Here is a 19,343-nt window from a genome sequence, read left to right on the forward strand (position 1 = left end):
GGGGAGCTGCCTTACGCACTGAAAGTGAGAAAAGTATGCCATTCAGAACACAGCGTAGGTCTTTTTCAAAGCAGACATTGTGTCACAGCAGGAAAAGCACAGGTGTTATTGACATTAACAATGACTCTGCTCTATAAATGGAATTCAACCATTTTTAATTTTAGCATTTACACCTGTGCATTTCCTGCTGTGATGTTAAAATGTCTGTAATGTAATGTGTGTAAGGGAGATGTGAACTCTAAGGACAAAACGAAAGAGTACCTCTTGACAGGAGAGGATGAATTCATCCAGAGTGACCACACCGTCTCTGTTTTTGTCCATTTTCTGTGGAGAGCAACACACAAACGGTCAAAGTGAGTCAGATATTAAGATTTTAAACAAAGATACTGGGGCGTTGGTGGCTTAGTGGATAGAGCAGGTGCCCCATGTACAAGGCTGTTGCTGCAGCGGCCTGGGTTCGAGTCCAACCTGTGGCCTTTTGCTGCATGTCACTCCCTCTATCTGTCCCCCTTTCACACTCACCTGTCCTCCCAATTAACGGCTAAAATGCCCAGAAAAATATCTTAAAAAAACAAAAAAAAAACAAATGTAGTTTGTAAATAAACAGATTCTTGTTCTGTGAGAGACACTACAGCACTTCTCAGAGATCACCTGCTACTAGTCAGTGTGTCCAGCACGTCTTGTTCCTGGATTTTTGGGTATGTTTCCTTAATTTTCACCCTTTTATTTGCTCTGAAGCCATGACAGATATCACTGCTCATGCTTACTACCCAAATTTGGTCAAAGGGTTCAGTTGTTGTTACCTGAAAGAAGGCATCTACATGCTGTTTGGGTGCGTCGTTTTTCAAGACAGGGTAAGTGTACTTCCCCATCATGTCGTATATCGCTCTGACGATGTCTGTCATCTCCTGTGAAACAGAACAGAAGCACATACACATAAACACAAGTGAGGCCTGAAGTATGAGATCAACATAAAAATACAAACACAGCGGGTATATGACCACAATAGCTTGTTTGGAATCAAGTGACTATTAGAACACGAAACTCAGATGGAGAGCAGGAAGTGATAAATCCCTATACTGCATGAATTGGAAATAGAGGAAAGTGTCTACATAAAAAGGCTGGATGAACCTGCAGGCAGCACGTATCGTCAGAAACTCATTTCAGATGTGATCCATACAAAGTGAAGAAAAGTGATTTAACACAACTTGACCCAGGGTGGAGAGGATCTTCATTACAAATTACATCGTCCTCCGGACCTCCTGATGCATGGCAAGCCAGATGAAAGAGTCTAACTTTAGCAGACTGTAACTGCTATATATCTTTTCATATTTCAGCTCTGTCTATGGATGCACAGCTAGTGTCAGGCTGTGAGCTAGCTAACTTTACCTACTATCCTCTACTTGGTCACCAGTCCCAGAGGTCTCATGAAATGTTGTTAAAAACAGAGAAGTTGTCACAGCACATTATAATTGCATAGCAATACCAACTCAAGACATGTTTAACACAATATTTTAACTGAGTGGTTCTCAAACGTTTTCTGTCAAGCGCCCCTCAGAAGCCATAAAAGATTAAATGCCCCCCACCCCACGTTTTTTGTGAATCATTAACAATAGTTGAGGAAGCAAATAATAATAAAAGAATGTTGAAGTTTAGTGAATTAAAGGTGACAGTCAAGTGACAGCATCAGCAAACTCTTGTTTGTTTATTTTCCCTACATAAATCATATACATTTAACATTATTTCACTCCATATTTTTCTGCTGGTCATTCACGCCCCACCTGCAGTGGCTCTATGCCCCACACTTTGAGAATCACTGCTTTAACTTAATGTTAACTGACTCCTCTTCTCTAGACTTAGGATGGTTTTTGATCCTTGTTTGGCGCCATGTTTCTGTGTGCCCTAGTTTATTCCTGATTTGGTCTATTGGAGTGGCCATGAACAGCACAAATCATAGGCATTTGTTTGGCAATGGTAGTTGTTGCCGCAAAACCTGTCTACAGCTGCCTGCCCTTCACAAACACACACCTCTTTGTTGATGTATCCATCTCTGTTGATATCGTAAAGGTTGAAGGTCCACTGCAGCTTCTCAGTGATGGAGCCTCTCAGCAGGATGGACAGGGCTGTCACAAAGTCCTGATGGAGACAGGAAGGACAGAGTAATAAACTGACAAAGGAAAGATAGTTTGTAAATAAAAATAAGAGTGTTACCACGTTAAAAAACAAATCGAGCAAACCTCAAACTTTATGGAGCCACTGTGTGCTGTGTCAAATGCATTGAACAGGTAGTGTGCATAGGTGCTGGCATCTGCAGGAGGAAGGAGAAAGTGCTTGTCAGAAGCGATGGGTACCATTAGGATTTCATTGGTACTGATATCAATGCCTATCAGTAAAGACTACTTTCCATAGTTTGATCTAAAAACATAAAGACATGGCATGAAAAGATGTGAAAAGACTCAACAGTTTGTCCTGCATATATAACAAGGGATGAGAAATTGCTACAGATGTCTGATCAACAAATGTCTGTTGGTGATGTGTCTTCATGCTGCTTCACTTCAAGAGACTAAATTTAAACACTATTACAAATTACCACAGAACTCCAGTCCTTGAGCTTCACAGACGTCAATAGCAATAGATAACAAAGAAAACAATGCAGTTATACAACATCAGACATAATTGCCTGACGCCAGCAGCTTCATCATCAATAGGGGAGGTTAGGAGTTTAAAAATGCTGTCTATGTTGAATGAATCAATGTTATATAAAAACCAATAGCATCATTGTTTGTCCACAAAGTTATTGACATTTTGGTACTGAGCAGTCAGGGACTGGAAACAAATTTTTTACCAGTTCTCGATACCCATCCCTACCTGTCAGTGTACTTGATGGAGACAATACAGAGACACAGACAGGTATAGATTCAAACAGCACAACACTCTCTCTTTACCTCCATGAGGGAAGAACTGGGAGTATATTTGCTTGAACGTTTCCTCATTGACGACGCCACTTGGACACTCCTGGAAAGACAGAAAGAAGCAGAAAGAGAGAGTGAGGAGGAGGAGGGAGATATGAACTGCAGATACCAACCTGAGGGACACGTCAAAGAGAGACTGATGGAGGGTTTATCAGAATCAGAATCAGAATAACTTTATTGTCCTCAGAGAAGAAATTTGTCTTGGACAACAAGGCGGCTGCAGCTCACAATTTAGAATACAAACGACATTCACATTTGAATTATAAACAGCATTCAAGACAAGACATAAGAACATACAAGGACAGTTCGGTGCTTAGATGGTATCCGGATAGTCCATCCGATTTTTTTGCACATGACCCAGCAAGAATTTATTGCACAAGTTCAAATGTTTGATGGAATAAATTTAAGAATGACACAAAGCTGATTGGAGACTGGCATTTGGTTAAATCTCTAAATTATAGTTTTAATGTTTACCAGTTTGTAGTTGGTTTCAAGCATTATTGCGTTATATCACCAAAAGTAGATCAAGCTGCAGTTGCACATTTTGACCACCTGTCCAGGGTGTCGCTGTTGAGTTTAGTTTTACATGGAGCTTTAATTAAAGTGTAACTTAGCAAAACAAGCACCAAAATTGTTCCTGTGTGATGTCTGCTTCTATTGTAATACTCATAATACTTATTAAAAACAGCATTTATTAAAACTAAAATGCATTTTTGAAGGGTTCACTTGCAAAAAGACATCTCAGTTCTCATTTTGTGTGTGTGCAAGCCAGGGAGTATTAAACTGGTATAGACTGTTTATTTATTTTTTACCATGCACTCATATGAATATCAATCAGACTTACTGAATGAACTCTTTATGTTGTATAAGTAAAAATAAAGGGCAATTGCAAACAAGAACGACATAAAATGAATATTAGCAGTAAAATCAGAGGGAAACACCATTATAACCAAATATACACAAGCATATTTAAGTAAGTAAACAAATGGCCCTCAACCCAAATTATTTGTTCTACCTATGAAACCCGAATACATTTTTACTTTGTTTTTTAATACACTGAACCTTTACAGAATGTTTTAATAAATCTACTGTAGCTACAGAACAGCACTTCAAACATATACCATGATGTCATTTCATTTCATTTATTTGACTAACCACTATTATCACATGGTATGGAGTACAAACATTACACACAATAACAAACAATGACACAAGACGTGACTAAAGTTCAACCAATGTTATTTTAACAAAGGAAGCACATTCTTCATAAAAACACCTAGTTTACAAATTACTTCTGGCTTATCTGATTGTATGACAAAATAAATTTACACATAGATGGACAGTTTAAATAACACTCTAGCAAACTGTTCAACAGTTTTAACCAGCTGATGTTGTTACACGTTTTAATCCAGCAAAAATTATCTCAGTTCATCCTTTAATACTTTCACTGGAGGCAAATACAGACTGATACTGTGGACAACTCCTGGTGCTGAGATGATGTTTATTAATTGATTTACCATAAGAAACCTATATTTAACAAAATCATGTCTTTAAACCTAGTGTTCATCAAATTATTCCTTAAACCATAAAGGGATCTTTGCTTTGCTTTGCTTTTATAGAGGCATCCGTTTCAGTTTTTGTCGTGCACCTCTTTTTCACTCAGTTCGGAGAGAGAGATGATGGATTTTACCAAGAGGGCTCATGAATGTTTGCATGGTTACAGCACAAGCCAGAATGAGACTGAAGGATTTAAGGATTCATTGTTTCAGAAATCTTTTATTCACAAATAAATAAATTAATATCCAACATAATTTAGAATTCTTGTGTGTGAAGGTATTATTTCTTTCTTTACTATTCTTTTTTTCTTACACATCCAATATGTTAATATACAAAATCACCAGTACACTTGAAATACTGTCAATATTGAGTGTAGAAGTATCTTTTAAAAAGTGTATAAGTATAAATATATGTCCTGTACGTATCTATGAGGAGGAAAACATCCTTTGAAATGAACCTGTAGTGTCACTTACATTCTTAAAGCCCCGGTAGAGCACTTGGAGCTCTCTTTTGCTGAAGTTGGTTTGAGCTTCTAGTTGGTCGAGGCCCTCCGGTCGATGGCACACCATGGTCATCTCCAAGTCATCATCAGCTTTGTCTGGAAAAAACATAAAGCAATATTCCTTAACATAAACTGCAACACACGGTGAGCGAGAAAGCGAGGGAAAGGGAGGATAAATAATCCAAGACACAGCGCCACAATAAAAATGATGTGCGAACTACAAGTTTGAAATATCTTTAAAGTTTTTTTCCACTGGAAAAGGCAGAAATAATAAGACTGGTTTTAAGAGAGAAGGAGGGGAGAGGATGAGACGTAGAGGTCGGTCTAACAGCTCCATGTTCCTCCTCTCACCGGCCCCATCATTAACAACTCATTGCTCTCCTCGCCGGAGGGGAGGAGAGAGAGGACAAACCGTTGACTCTGAGACAACACGCGCACACACACACACACACACACACACACACACACACACACACACACACACACAGGCACACACACAGGCTCAGAGTGCCTTAAGTTCAACATGACAGTATAAAAGCACATTCGTCTACACATTTGCACGAGTGCGCCCGCACTCCCTGAAGCAATCTACAATGTAATAATTATGCATAATATTATTACTGTGCATAATTTAATAGAAATAGTCATAAAAATTCAGAATATGATAAAGTGGTCATAATGTGCAGTAGTGAAATGCTGGACAAAAAAACCCCCCTGATGATTAAGTAATAAGGCGGTACGTTTTATGGACACCATTTCAGAATAATGACTGTCTGATGGTCTGTCACTGACCTGTCTGCACCTGTCCAGCCGTGTTTACTTTAGTGTGGAGCACTTATCATCTTCTCCTGCTTCATTAGAGTTAAAACTCACAGACTGATATGAACGTTTAACATGTTTAAAGATTGGTGTTACAGTCTATATTGCTGCCTGCGTAGACCTCTATTTATAAGAGCTAACTTCCCATCTGAAGTGCTGCGTGGTGATCGAGTATAATCGTCTCTGTCCTTTTAGCATTTAAATGCAAATTACGGTCATTGAGCAAAACTGATTATTGTTATCAGAGGATATAAGCAGACAGTTTGAAAGAGAGCTCCCACAGTCACAGTGTCTGCTGCAGATTCAATGAGTAAGCTAAAGTATTTTTAAGTTCTCCTGTCCCGCTTTAATGAAGTGTCACAGAGTGCAGTGTTCACACCGTCCTTGGCACTCCACATTTTAAAACATCAACAGTCTTGAAATAGAAACGTTTTTATCTGTGTGGCGAGACCATTAGCGCTTTGTAAAGCTTCATTACACCAATACCTCTTCAGCTCTGTTCTCACAGAGAATCACGGGCAGCAGGTCGGCATTTTTATTGTGCAAGCGGAGACAGCTTCATCTCACTGCAGAATTAAACCTCAGTCAACAGTCTGGTGTTCACATTTGTTCACATCAGCAAGACTTTTCAGGTAAATAGTCACATACAAGTGCTGCCATCATGGTTTAAGAGCAAAGGTGGGTTTGAATTCATAATTTGTAGTTGCTGCACACATAAAATACAATAATATTTTATGTCATCCAGCAAGGGCTTATTACACCGTGCCCATTAATTTTCTACAGAGCATTATTACAGTATATGATGACTTTGTAGCTTCTGTTGAGTTGCTAAGCAATCTCTCTTTATATAGCTCCTTTCCCCATCACACACACACACACACACACACACACGCTCTCACAACCCCTGAAGGCCAATCGTTTCATCACTCAGGCAGTTCAGTGTTTCTCAGTGTCACATTAGAGTGGAGGTTCACACTCCTGGCTCAAGGTGAGATTATTCACATCCAATTCCCAGTGACGTTCAGGTATAGCCCATTATATACTGCGTAATGACACACACACACCACAACACAGACAATACCAAACTAGTGTGCGAGCATGTATTTAAAACACAGATCCTGATGTGATGCTCTTAAGTACTGTACACTGTATAATAAACGTTCTGGTGTGGCGTAACATTGTTAAACCCACACAGCATATGATTCATGCACCTACAGAGATAAAGCTCTCCACTGAAAGGCTTCACTGTGACTCTATTGTCCATGTTAAAGCCCTGGTGGCACCTGCACAGTCACCATCACACTCAGTGCTTGCACTAAAAACTAACACAGCTCAGGATGTTCCATCTCAAATTACAGCACAATGCATAGTTAAGCCTCTGAAAGGAAAAAGTTACACCAATAACTTGAATGGTTTTTGAATCAGCATGTTTTTTATATCATCTAACAGGGCTGCAGAACTAAAATCCTTTGATAAACACAGCATGTATAAACATGTAGAGCACAAACAGTATATTGTGGGTCTCGATTCCACATTAGTCTTGATTCTGATTGGTCGAGTGCATCATCCCACAGTCTGTTATTTCTGCTATGGACACACTTCTGAATGAAGTCGATTTTTAAGATTACTTTTTCGACTTCTGCCTTTACTTCACAGGACAGTATTTAAGTGTGGAGGGGGTGAAGATATGCAGCAGAGGACCACTCACTGGAATCAAACCCACAGCTGCTACAGCAAGGACACTGCCTTTACATGAAACCCCAGCTCTCCCCACTGAGCTACAGGGCTCCTCTACAACATTTTTTAATCAATATTTGTGTCAAATTATTGATTTATTTAGTAAGACGCGTTGTAATAAGCTGGATAATGTACAGCTCGCAGGTCATTATTGCGAAATAAACCCCCACAGGGTGATTCAGGACTACAGTGTACGACGCAAGGCTGTACATTATTTCTTACAATGAGCCCTTTGAGGCAGTTTGTGGTGCCATTGAAAGAAAATTGACTCGACTTAATTAATAACACAACTGTGAGAGTCAGGATCAGTTAGTATTCAGGTTTAGAATTGCTTTTTATGCCTTTGTTTTGTCATTTTTTCTCAGCATGATCATATGGGTTAGGTGGGTAAGGACACTGCAGCATGTTCAGAGTATGTGCATGCAGTTAAGACAATCAAAATAGATAAAATGATGTAATTAATGCAACATTATTATCATACATGAAGACACACAAGTTCAGATTTGTAAATTACAAGCTGTGGAAAACATGAGTCAAAATTAGGGTTGTAATAAGATCACAAGTGATACCATTTGTTATCACTTTCAGTTAGTTATAGCTGTATTAGACTCAGTTTCCTGTGTCTTGGATGATATCAGACATTGTAGCTATAGCAATATCTACTGAGTATTATGTCAGAATTGTTATCAGTAGATAAAAAAAGCATGAGAGAGTCGACCAGAGGAGATTTAGAATATCAAAAGCAGCAGAGAAAAAAGCATGCAAGCCCTCAACAGCGAGCAGTTGTTAAAGGTAGTAGTTCAGAATTCAATACCAGTACATGGGGTTGAGAGTGCAGTCAGTCTATGTCCCAAATATCCAACATTCCCACATAAATAATACTTTTTTTTCTTTAAATCTCAATAACTTGCTTACAGACAAACAGTAGTGAAAAACACAACCGCTCTACAACTTTGTTTGTTTTGTCGGAGCGCTGGATCGCAGTGATAGTAGCTGTAGTACTGACTCACCCTCCACAGTGATGACTCCCAGTAGGTGCAGCATTTTCACGGCCCCGCAGCACAGCAGGATGATGGCTATAGTGTGTAAGCTGTTCTCACTCTGCTCCTCTCTTTCCATTCTGATTCACTTCTTTGTTTCCACTGGACTCTAGAAGCTTTGTGCCTCCAACTCACTTTCCTTTACTTGTTTTTAAATTCTTGGACTTTTACCACATAAAAGTATGCAAGAGAGAAGCTATTCTAAACTTTCAAACTTGCTTTTTACCCAACTCTGACTACAGTTGGCGACCGTTTCTCTCCGCCTCTCTTATTTAACTTTCTATCCATCCTGCCTTCTCCTACAATGAGATCAGCACTCGCCTGCCTCTCTCTGTCTCTGTCTTTTTATCCCCCTGTCTCTCTACTCCCCAGGGCATCTCCCTCTCTTATCCTGACCTTCGCTCCATCCCACTAACTCTCTCCCTCCTCCCCCCCTCTCTCTGTCCCCCTACACAGTCACTGTGTCCTTCACTCTTTGGGAACGTGGCTCTAACTTGAGGGTCCGACCCGAGCGCACTGTAACAATGATAAACTCACCTTCTGCTGTACGGATGTTTGTGTTTGTCTTGTGACTGTGCGCCCCTGTGCATGTGTGCATGTGTGTGTTTGTGAGCAGATCAGCACTTGATTAATTGGCCCCATTAAGACACACGGTCAACCCCCAACAACAGGAGGCTTCATTTACTGCAAAGTGACTTTTGTAACTGAACATGGCTGAGTCCCTTTAAAATTATTTAATCCTACAATGTAAACACTTTTTCTGAATCTGTATCATGAAGACACCTAACAGGATCCATCCCTGATTCATTAAATCTGGATAAAATTCAAATAACTGCATCCCTAGTTAAAAACATAATAAATACAATGTTAAAAAGGTAATACTGGTTTAAAAAAAGGGCCAAAATACACAAACTTTAAATAATGTTTGATTAAAAACTTAGTACTCTCTTACAGATGACCAATGGGACTCCATCTTAGACTCGATACACACTTCTTTCACATGAGCTTAACATTGCTTAACACACTGAAAGTGGTACACAGAGCTCATTTTACTAAAGCTAGACTAGCAAAGATCTATCTGAATGTGGCACCAATGTAGAGGTCAGCCAGTAGACTTAATGCATGGGTTCTGGTTATATCCAAATCTTTGCTCCTTCTGGATAAGTATTCTTAAAGCTTTAAGTGACATGTCTGCAACCCAATTGGACCCTAACCCAGTCTGCACACTCTTTGGTTTAACTTCAAAGGGATCCCATGCTATCTTGCCAAATAAAGCCTGTGTGGTCAAAGCTTTCACTACTCTCCCTCATCCTTTTCTCATTTGGTCAAAGACATGTATTTCTTACAGCTATAAAAAATCAAATCCTTGTTCAAAAGGTCCTCTGAAACCTTTATTAAAATATGGAGACCCTTTTGGACTTTTTTGATTCGCGACAGGACAATTTGATAAAGAATAGGATGGTACCTATAAATGTTGCATCTAAGCATAGACCTTTTTCTGGTTTTCTTTTTGTTTGATTATTTATTCTTTCTTTTTCTCTCTCTTCCTACATTTGTTTGGGTAATAAATACAATTACTTGAATGTATTTTGTAATCTGTAAACCTATGGGTGGGTGGGCAGGGTGGTAGGGGTGGAATCAGGAATTCCTGATTTAGATTTTTATTTGTTAGCATATTTGAGGAATAGTGTTTCTTTATAGTCAAGGGGGAATGATTAAATTGAAGTTAAATATACATATTTTGCATTCTTGTTTGAGGGACAAGGACTTTAACAATCAATAAAACATATTTACAAAAAAAATAAAAAATGTATTCTTGGAGCGACCTCTAGCTCACCTGGTAGAGTGTGAGTTTTTTTCTCCCATGAATTAAAATATGTCTGAAAATACACATTAACATGAGTCATTCATATTTTGTCTTTTGCAACAACTTATCTTTGTGAAAGCAGATTTTTCTCCCTCCCCTACATGACAAGCAAATACAGCTTAAGACTGCAACTTGAGGCTGATATCACGTTCTGCCTCCGTCCTCCCTGAGAGAGACGAGCTTTGTGCCACTCACCAGGGCAGATAGCTCACTAAGGTAGCCATCCACTGATACAGTTAAGCCTAAGGATTCACTTTCACTGTGCCTTCCACATGTCTGTATAACAATAAAATATGATGTATAAATCAATGAGTCTGTCAGTAAATATAATTTTAATAGCATCACATTATATCTATAATAAAGAGGTATGTTTATACATAATTATTATTCAATTCAATTTTATATTACATATGTAGCAGGGGGTCCCTGCCCTCTGTCAGCTGAGGGGTCACTGGTCTATACAAGAAGAGCCCTGGTTTAATCAGTCTGACTGAGGAGTGTAACCTGCTATAACCAGAGAATACCAGCAGGGGGCAGCAGTAACTAACACAGGGGGACACCAGTCTATTTCAAAGCTGCTTACAGAGGTGTGTTGTACATTTCATTACATGTTACTTCAGATTTAGCTGATAACGTTCAGTCACATCATGAGAAAGCTCTGAAAACACAACAAAATGTCACCTTTTTTAAATAAAACCTGCCATCTTCTAAAAATATAAAGCATGAAATGATAAAACAAACATGGGAGTATTCTCTGTAGTCTCTGAGCACTGTGAGCAGCTGGCACTCGTTCATGGTCTTAATGTGAATGTAAAATAAGGAGCCGTGATTGCCCAACGAGCTGAAGTGTAGCCGCTGACTCGCAGGCTGCAGGGGGCTCTGCTGTATCAAGAGGTTTCCCACAGAGTTGCCGATTGAAGGTTCGCTTTATTTACTGTTCTGGGATTAAAGCGGCAGTGCTGGGTAAAATTAAATTTATTGGCAAGAGTAGCATTTAATTTAATTTGCCTGACATTTAAAAGATGCGCGGTAGTGTAAAACATCACTTGTTAAGGATGATTAAGTGTATATTGTGTTCGTTCATGTAATCAGCCCTCAGCTGTCTCTCACTGTGACCAATCAGCAACGTTTCTGTCATGGTGTAATGCGCAGGCACAGTGGAGGAGAAAGCTTCCTGCCTCAGTTTATTTCTGTAGGATCCTGTACCTCCACCAAGGAGGCTATGTATTCTGCCCAGCTTGTGCGTTTGTCTGAGCCTTTATCTGTTTGTCAGGAGGATTAAAAGAAAGAAAAACATTCACCTGATGTTCATGAAGCTTGGTGGAACGTTGTAGCACAGGCCAAGGAAGAACCCATTAAATTTCGGTGAGGATTCTAATGATTGGGCGGATACACAAATTGCCAGTCCAGGTGTGCCGTGGGATTTTGTGATAACTGCACATTATTATTGCATTATTCACCTGGGCCTAAAAAGTTATGAGTGATTTTTTTAATTGACTATCAGTATGTTGTGCGCACCCATTTCCTAATAAAGAGGCAAACTCTTGCTAAAAATGTAATATAATTGAATTGAATTTAAAAAACCTTCACAGGGAACCTATTTGTCGCCATTCTTGCGTGGGAATTATAAGTGAGTGACACATCAAAAGCCCTGACTGGCAGCCAGTGTGAGGGATGATAACATTTAAAAGCAGAAAGTAGTGAGTGGGACAATGGATTGCTTTACTGTACGGAGCAAATTACAACAAAGCACCAGTGAAGGTGACCTACCACGACAAGAGAACAAAAAAAAATGTCAGTCGACAGAATCACAAAAGCTACCTGTCTTATTTTTTCTTATTCTTATTGTCTCATGTCGTGATAAAAGTGGTAACACATGCTATTGTGCACAGATATAAATACAGGTGTGCTTTGAGATTTTGGCTCACCCTTTGGCAAGTCTTGGGCACATAAAGTTTGAAAACCACTGATTTAGGTAGCTGAGCCAAAATGGTGGGGGCAGAGCGAACAGAGTGATCATACGGCCATGTGAGAAGTGCTTCCCCATGCAAGCCCAATCCTGGAAGTGCGCAGTGAATGAATAATAGTAGTCTGCTGCTAAATGAATGTTCTGAATGTCATAAATTCACCTTCACCAACAAGATAAGGCATTCGTCTGAGTGTCCTTCTAGTGTCTGAAAGAGAACCTTTCAAACATATTAAAATTGGTTAATGTGCTCTGAGCACTCACAAAAAAGCCCATGTGAAAGGAACTTGAACTTATCACATGTGAAACACAGTTCGCATGTTTATCACATAACAATGGTGAGAAAACTTAACCTATATAACATATTACATACAAAAAGACGCACTGCAATGTGCAACAATAAACATAAAAAGTTGGATGCTGGAAGCAGGAAGATTACAGATTTTTTTTCATAATCAAAGTGGCAGTGGCAGGCTGGGATCGGCTGAAAATAAATTTGATTAGGTCATTGCTACTTTAGACAGAGTGGTTTGACTTTCAAACAAAAAACTTTTAATAACAGCAACTTCAAAGTGAGGCTCCGGCTTATGGGCCCCCTGACCAAGTGGGCCTGAGTCTGTTCAGTAATCCATTCATGGATATTAGTGGGTGATTTGCTCCTGCTACCCTCTCACAGTCCAAGTGCACATTAAGCATCCTGTTTTTCTCATTCTTAAATTGTGAATAATTTGGTACTGACTGCAGAGTGAGAAGCACTTTTATGAGCAAAGGTCTGATTCCAAGATTCTGATGCAGGAAACATCTTTTAAAAAGGGTAAAATTAGCATTTATAAGTGGCAGTGTGTAATTGAGTTCTGGAAGGGCAGTGGTGGAAAGAAACTAAGTACATTTACTCAACTGCACTTAAGTAAAGTACAAGCACCTAAAAATTGGACTCAAGTATTTCCATTTTGAAGTACTCACTACTCCACAACAATGAGGCTGTTCTCATGCACTGTTAGTACATTTTTCTACAAAATGGAATGCACCAAAATTCCTACATATCCTATGTAATTGTGAGCCAGTAATTCGTAACTCACGTTATTTGGGAAGACTGCAATCACATGACCAATGCACTCCCGGGAGTAAGGAATAAAGAAGGAAGCTGGGCTGTAAGTTTGGAGGTGGGGGTAGTGGACAGGTAACAAAACACAGGACTTTCCCACTCTGAGTCATTTCAAGGCACGTCCTCGCCATGTTTCTTTTACTAAACCCAACTACAGTAACTGTACTTGCCTAAATCTACCCTCCCTAACTTCACATTACAGTTGTACATGACAAGCTGCTACAAATCAGACGATAATATGGTACTTATCACCTTTTCTAGGTGCTTTCAGACCTAGAGTTGTCTTGCTTTGATCCGAATCAGGGACTAATTCTGTTACAAAGCTGCTTAATTGCCTAGAGTTGGTTCGTGTTCTCACGGCAACATTTACAAACGAACCAGATCAAATGCCTTGTGTGAGAAAGCTGCTCTTGACTGGTCAGAATTTCCATGTGGGAAAAATCCAGGAAGTAAACCAAACACTTTCTAATGTTACAATGGAGGGACAAGTACGCAGGTTGATTTTAGCACTGCTAATTGTGGACTATATTGCTGTCATTGTTCATTTTAGTCAAACCATATAGTTTGAAAATGAGGCACGGCTACAACTAGAAAACAATGTTTTAATGCATTGGATGTGCTGAATGTGCATATTAAGGCAGTACAGGAGGAGGTGCACATTAATAATCCTCCAGGACTGTGACATGCTCATGTTTAACCCAAACAATGTGTCATGAGACTGCAGTTGGTTCAGATCGCAGTCTGAACACGTTCTCACCACAAACAAACCGCACCAGAGTTTGTTTGTGACAGGACTGAGACCACCTCTTCAAGAAGGTCTCAGTCCGGTTGTTTTGGTGCACACCCGAGTGCAATTACTGTGTTCACACCTGCCCAAACGAACCGCACTTAGGGGGCAAATGAACTTGAGTGCCATTGAACCGAACCAAACAGGGCAGGTGTGAAAGCACCCTAACTTACTTTGTAGGTTTAGATCAGTGGTTTCCAACTCGTTCAGCCACAGGGTCCAGATTTCTACTCAGTCATTAGTTTAAGGTCCACACAGTTTAATACATTCAGTGTCATTCTTGTGTTTGGCTGTGTCGTTGAGTTAGATTGCTGTGTCTGTCAATTAGCTGTCCATTAGTCACTCACTCTACAGCAGGAAACAGCACTTAAAGAATGTGGCTCTGTGACGGAAATTCGCTGTATGTAATACTAAAGAATGCTTTTTAAAAACTAGACACATTTGCAAATCACTTGGGGTCCATTCAGAATGGAAATCCAATAGATTATTACTACAAAATATGAATAAACTAATAAATTATGACATGCTATTTTAGATTAAGCTACCCAGTAGTGTACAAATTAATTAAAATTAGCCCCACATTCATCAGCTGCACTATTAAAGTAACTGTACACATTAATGCATCACTAACTCTAATCCAGTAACATAAAATATGACTCTGAAATGGGCCATTCTGCATACTGTTGGCACTTTAAGGATATTTTGATGCTAATACTTTTGTACTTTTACTTAAGTAACATTGTGAATCAGGAAAACATCTGATACTTCTTCCACCACCAATATTTTTTTAAAGTATTGCTAGAAACCTGCATGATTCATGATACTAAAAATAAATCTTTAAACTTAGCAGGTTAGGAAAGCCAATATAAAATCAACCCAAACAGCCACCTTGAGAGCTTCTCTTCCATCTGTTATACAAGCTAGTATAAGACATGGAGTTTGACAAAACCCTGAACCCATTTCTTTCAGAGCTTGTTTGGAGTATTAAGCGGTGACCTGAACTGTCAGGAAGGAAAAGACTGGCTGTCACTCTCCCCAGCCAGCACCCTGTCACACAAGAATACCTCTCACATCAGTACACACACACTTCCTCCAGCCCAGAAACAGGATTTAACTCCTTGCTTTCCTACCAACTACTGCTGGCTCACGCATTCAATGTTAGCTCTCACTTCTCCTCCCTCTCCTCCTTTCTTCTGTTGCCCACTGATCCCTCCTTTTTTCCTCCTGCCAAACTCTCGTCTCACTCTGCCACTCTGTCTCTGCCATGCTCCCTCTTTCCTTCTCATGCAGTGTCCTGTAATCCTTGCCAGGGAGTGTTTCATTTGCATAATCTGAATTAGCCTAATCTGCCGTCCTGGCGGCGACGGAGAGGGCTCCCTCTCACAGGCCTCTTTAATGGCGGAGAGCGCTCTCCAAGAAAGTAGCGACTGGCCGTGGGCTCCCTGGTGGTACTGAGGAAGTATCTTAAAAATAGATTCTCCCTGCATCAGTCCGATTTACGCCGTGCAAAAGCTGCGCAACATAATCATGTTCACGGCATGAATTCAAGCTCTCATTCTGAGACGCATTGTTTTCCACAATAAACATCCAAGTCAGAGGACAGAGGGGCCAATCCCTATGTGATGGTTCACTGAGAGTCCAACGGCTGGCTCCGCTTGAAAACACACACAAACACTTGAACACGTAAAGAGCCACATGCATCCAGTTGCAAACATGACAAACATGAGCACATTATTTCGAGGGTCATAGATAAAATATCAAGCACCCGTGTGCATAAAACAATACACACTCCTATGCTTGTAAGCTCACAAACACACACATCTGTTTGCTTACTAACCCTCAGCCTGTGACTGAAGCGCTGGAGGGTGTTTGCTGTAATGTTTGTTTGTACGTAAGGCAAGGACACACACACACACACAGAAATCCACACAATGTCACTTCCTCACATGTTAGTGTGTCACTGCTGATTATGTTTGGGAGGAGTGAGTCAAATACAGCTCATTTACACACACGCACACGCACACGCACGCACACACACACGGAGACACACCTAGCGGCATGCCAATATTGATCTTTGAGTAAATACATGTCTAGACTCAGAATCTGCAGAAGTGCTCAAACACACACAAAAGGCACACACACACTCTGCTGGATGCCAAGAGAGGGGAATGACGAGATGACTTAATAAGCACTCACACCAGCTAATGGGAGCGTGGGTGATGGAGAAAGAGAGCAAATGAGAGGAAGAATGGAGGCATAAAAGAGAGTGGAGGGAAGAGAGGTATGGAGATGAGGGGCGCCAGGAGCAGATTGTGGCAGCGGCATGTGAGAGTGTGGTGGGGAAAAAAATTTGAAGTAAAGATAAAGGGAAACAAGGGTGGAGGAGGAGTGGGAGGGAGGGAGGAAAGAGGGGGGAACAACAAGGAGAGGAGAAAGCAGCAGGGTAAAATGGAAAGAAGAGAACGATGTGAAAAACACAAGAAGAAGAAGAGGTTGAGGAGTGGGGAGGGAGGAAGCAGAAAGCACAAAGAAAGCCAGATAAGAAAGGGAAGCTGAGGAGTGACGGAGGAAAGACAGGGAAAAGATTGAGACAACATTGCTGAAGGGAGTAAGTGAGGAAGACGGTGGTACAGGGGCTGAAAAAGAAATGAAAAATTCACCAGGGAGAGGAGGGAAATGCCAGGTGAGAATGTTGCTGGAGAGATGAGTTGTCAGAGGCCACCACAGCAGATGTGAGGGGGAAAAACAAAACAGGCAGACAAGACAACAGGTGGGAGAGAACTACAGACAAAGAGAGGCTGTCAGGAAGCACCTGACAGAAAATAAAACAAGTTGAGAGAACAACAAACAGCCTTGATGAAAACAGACAGAACAGACATGGAAAGAAATTTCAGGAAGGTGCAGGATGCAAACACGGCGAGGTGGGGTTTTTTTTTCGTCTTCAGAGCACACAGTGATGAGCCTGTGCTCAGAGGATCAATCATGTAAGAAATCTAATCTCACAATATTACAGCCGTGCACCGTCTTCCCCTCTCAGTGTCGCTGTCAGTGTCACGATCCCGGATAACAAGTTATCTGCAACGCCACAGAATAGGAGGCTGCACACGTACAAGCCCCCATTGCACTAATCCTGCATACAGCCAACATGTTAGAGCGGGAGAGAGAAAGGGAGACGCTCAAGCACCACAACACAACAGCAGAATTACAAACAACCTCCAAATAGCTCCAGCTCTACATCCCACTTTGTCATGTGTTTGGCTGAGGAGAGGCAAATAGGCTTGTTTTTCATTTGCAGGTCGAGTCACATTTCACAGGTTCCCACAATGCGATCACCTCATTATTCAAAATAGCAACAAATTTACGCCTTGTCTCTTTTAACACCCGTGGGGTTAGGTGTGTGTTTGAGCCTGTGGGGAGAGAAAAAAACAACAGGGAAGCTTATTCAAAAGATGAAACGAGCCATATGCACTCACTTGAAAAATGTCCTGTATGGTCTAATTTGCACTGAAACACCCATAATAGCCTGCCTCGACAAGTAAAGTTGAAATGACTGCACACAATTAATAGGATATTTTCACTCTGGCACCGGTCTCCTGCTCGGCGTGCCCATTCATCGGAGCAGCCAGTGTGGATTTGTTAGATTTGTATAAATGAGGTTTACAGGCTTTTATCAGAATGAGTAACGAGGGAGTCAAACGTTTCACACAGGCAACAGGTCTTCATAAAAAAAAAAAAAAAAAAAGCATCTGCATATTCACATCTCTCACTATCTCATTCTCTTTCACATGGCCTTGACTTACTTAGGAATACCCCAATCTCATCAAGCCCCCCCCGCCAAAACCCTCCCACCCCAAAACTGACATCTATTGTTGCCATGGCTACCGTGCTTCCAAGGTAACAGCAAGACGAAAAAGCGGTGTGTGAGCGGAGTGACAAATACCTTCGACATGTGTGTGTTTAGCAGTGTTGATACCCGAATCTGCGCGTACGCACAGACAGACAGAGCCACACACATACACATACACATACACACACACACACACACACACACACACACACACACATGCGCATGCAGTCAAATAAGCTGTCTCTCACTCTCCTTCCTCGGTTTGCTCTGTTAAAAAAGATAAGCTCAGCAACAATCACATGGCTGCACACACACACACACACACACACACACACACACACACACACAGTCACACTAAAACTTTGTTGTGGAATAAAAAGATGCTCTTTTTCCTCTGGGAACACCTGTTGGTCTCTCTCTTTCAAACACACACACTCACACACACACAGTCCAAGCCACATGCCCTCTTTCTTTCACTGCATCTTAACTCAAATACCAGCAGTTATTATTCTTTGGTCTGCAGCTTGCGTACGTGCGCTGTATATCTGCACTGGAGTGAGTGTGTGTGTGTGTGTGTGTGTAAGATACAACAAAGACACACTGTTAAAAGTTTCACTCTCCATACGTGCATTGTGTTTACATATGTGTTTATGCACATGCATGTGTGTGTGTGTGTGTGTGTGTGTGTGTATTCCCTCACCCCTGGACGGCCTCCTCGTTTTGGTCTGCATGGTCAGCGTACCCACCACAGCCCCCATGTTTGCCGTCGTCGTCGTGGAAACAGGCGCGTCTGTGAGCTGAAGTCTGTATCTCTTTTGTCACGTGTTTGGACGGCTACAACGCACACACACACACACACACACACACACACACTCCTTCGCCCTCTTTCCTCTCTCTCATCCTCCTCTCCCTCCCTCCCTCTCCTCCTCCTCCTCCTCTCTTAATGGCTGCTCTTGGCAGAAACCCCTCTCTCTATCATCCCTCCTTTCACGCTTTCTCACTTCATCTCACGGTGCTCCTCCTCTCTTTCTCTCTCCCCTTTTTTTCTCCCCATGTACTCCCACACTCTCTCTCCCTCCCTCCCTCCAATTTCCTTGTTTTTCATTAGGGGTTTTAGCCTCAATCCCTCCCTCTCTTCCTCTCC

The 19,343-nt window shown here is 41.0% G+C and overlaps 1 protein-coding gene across 3 annotated transcripts in view; it reads right to left on the reverse strand.

Annotated features, from left to right (window-relative positions):
• The window catches only part of kcnip1a (Kv channel interacting protein 1 a), a 61,918-nt gene that overhangs the window by 3,430 nt on the left and 39,145 nt on the right, over positions 1-19,343 (reverse strand). For 2 of the 3 annotated variants that reach the window (XM_033633478.2, XM_033633479.2), the window contains exons 2-7: positions 5,003-5,127; positions 2,946-3,015; positions 2,238-2,308; positions 2,029-2,136; positions 804-908; positions 262-324 (exon numbers count right to left, since the gene is read on the reverse strand). In XM_033633478.2, the coding sequence (XP_033489369.1) occupies positions 262-324; positions 804-908; positions 2,029-2,136; positions 2,238-2,308; positions 2,946-3,015; positions 5,003-5,127 (542 nt within the window). Of the gene's footprint in view, positions 1-261; positions 325-803; positions 909-2,028; positions 2,137-2,237; positions 2,309-2,945; positions 3,016-5,002; positions 5,128-18,899; positions 19,186-19,343 lie in introns of those variants that run through there. The other variant, XM_033633480.2, reaches the window with a different exon arrangement.

Source organism: Epinephelus lanceolatus, chromosome 7 (assembly GCF_041903045.1).
Source record: "Epinephelus lanceolatus isolate andai-2023 chromosome 7, ASM4190304v1, whole genome shotgun sequence".
NCBI lineage: Eukaryota > Metazoa > Chordata > Actinopteri > Perciformes > Serranidae > Epinephelus > Epinephelus lanceolatus.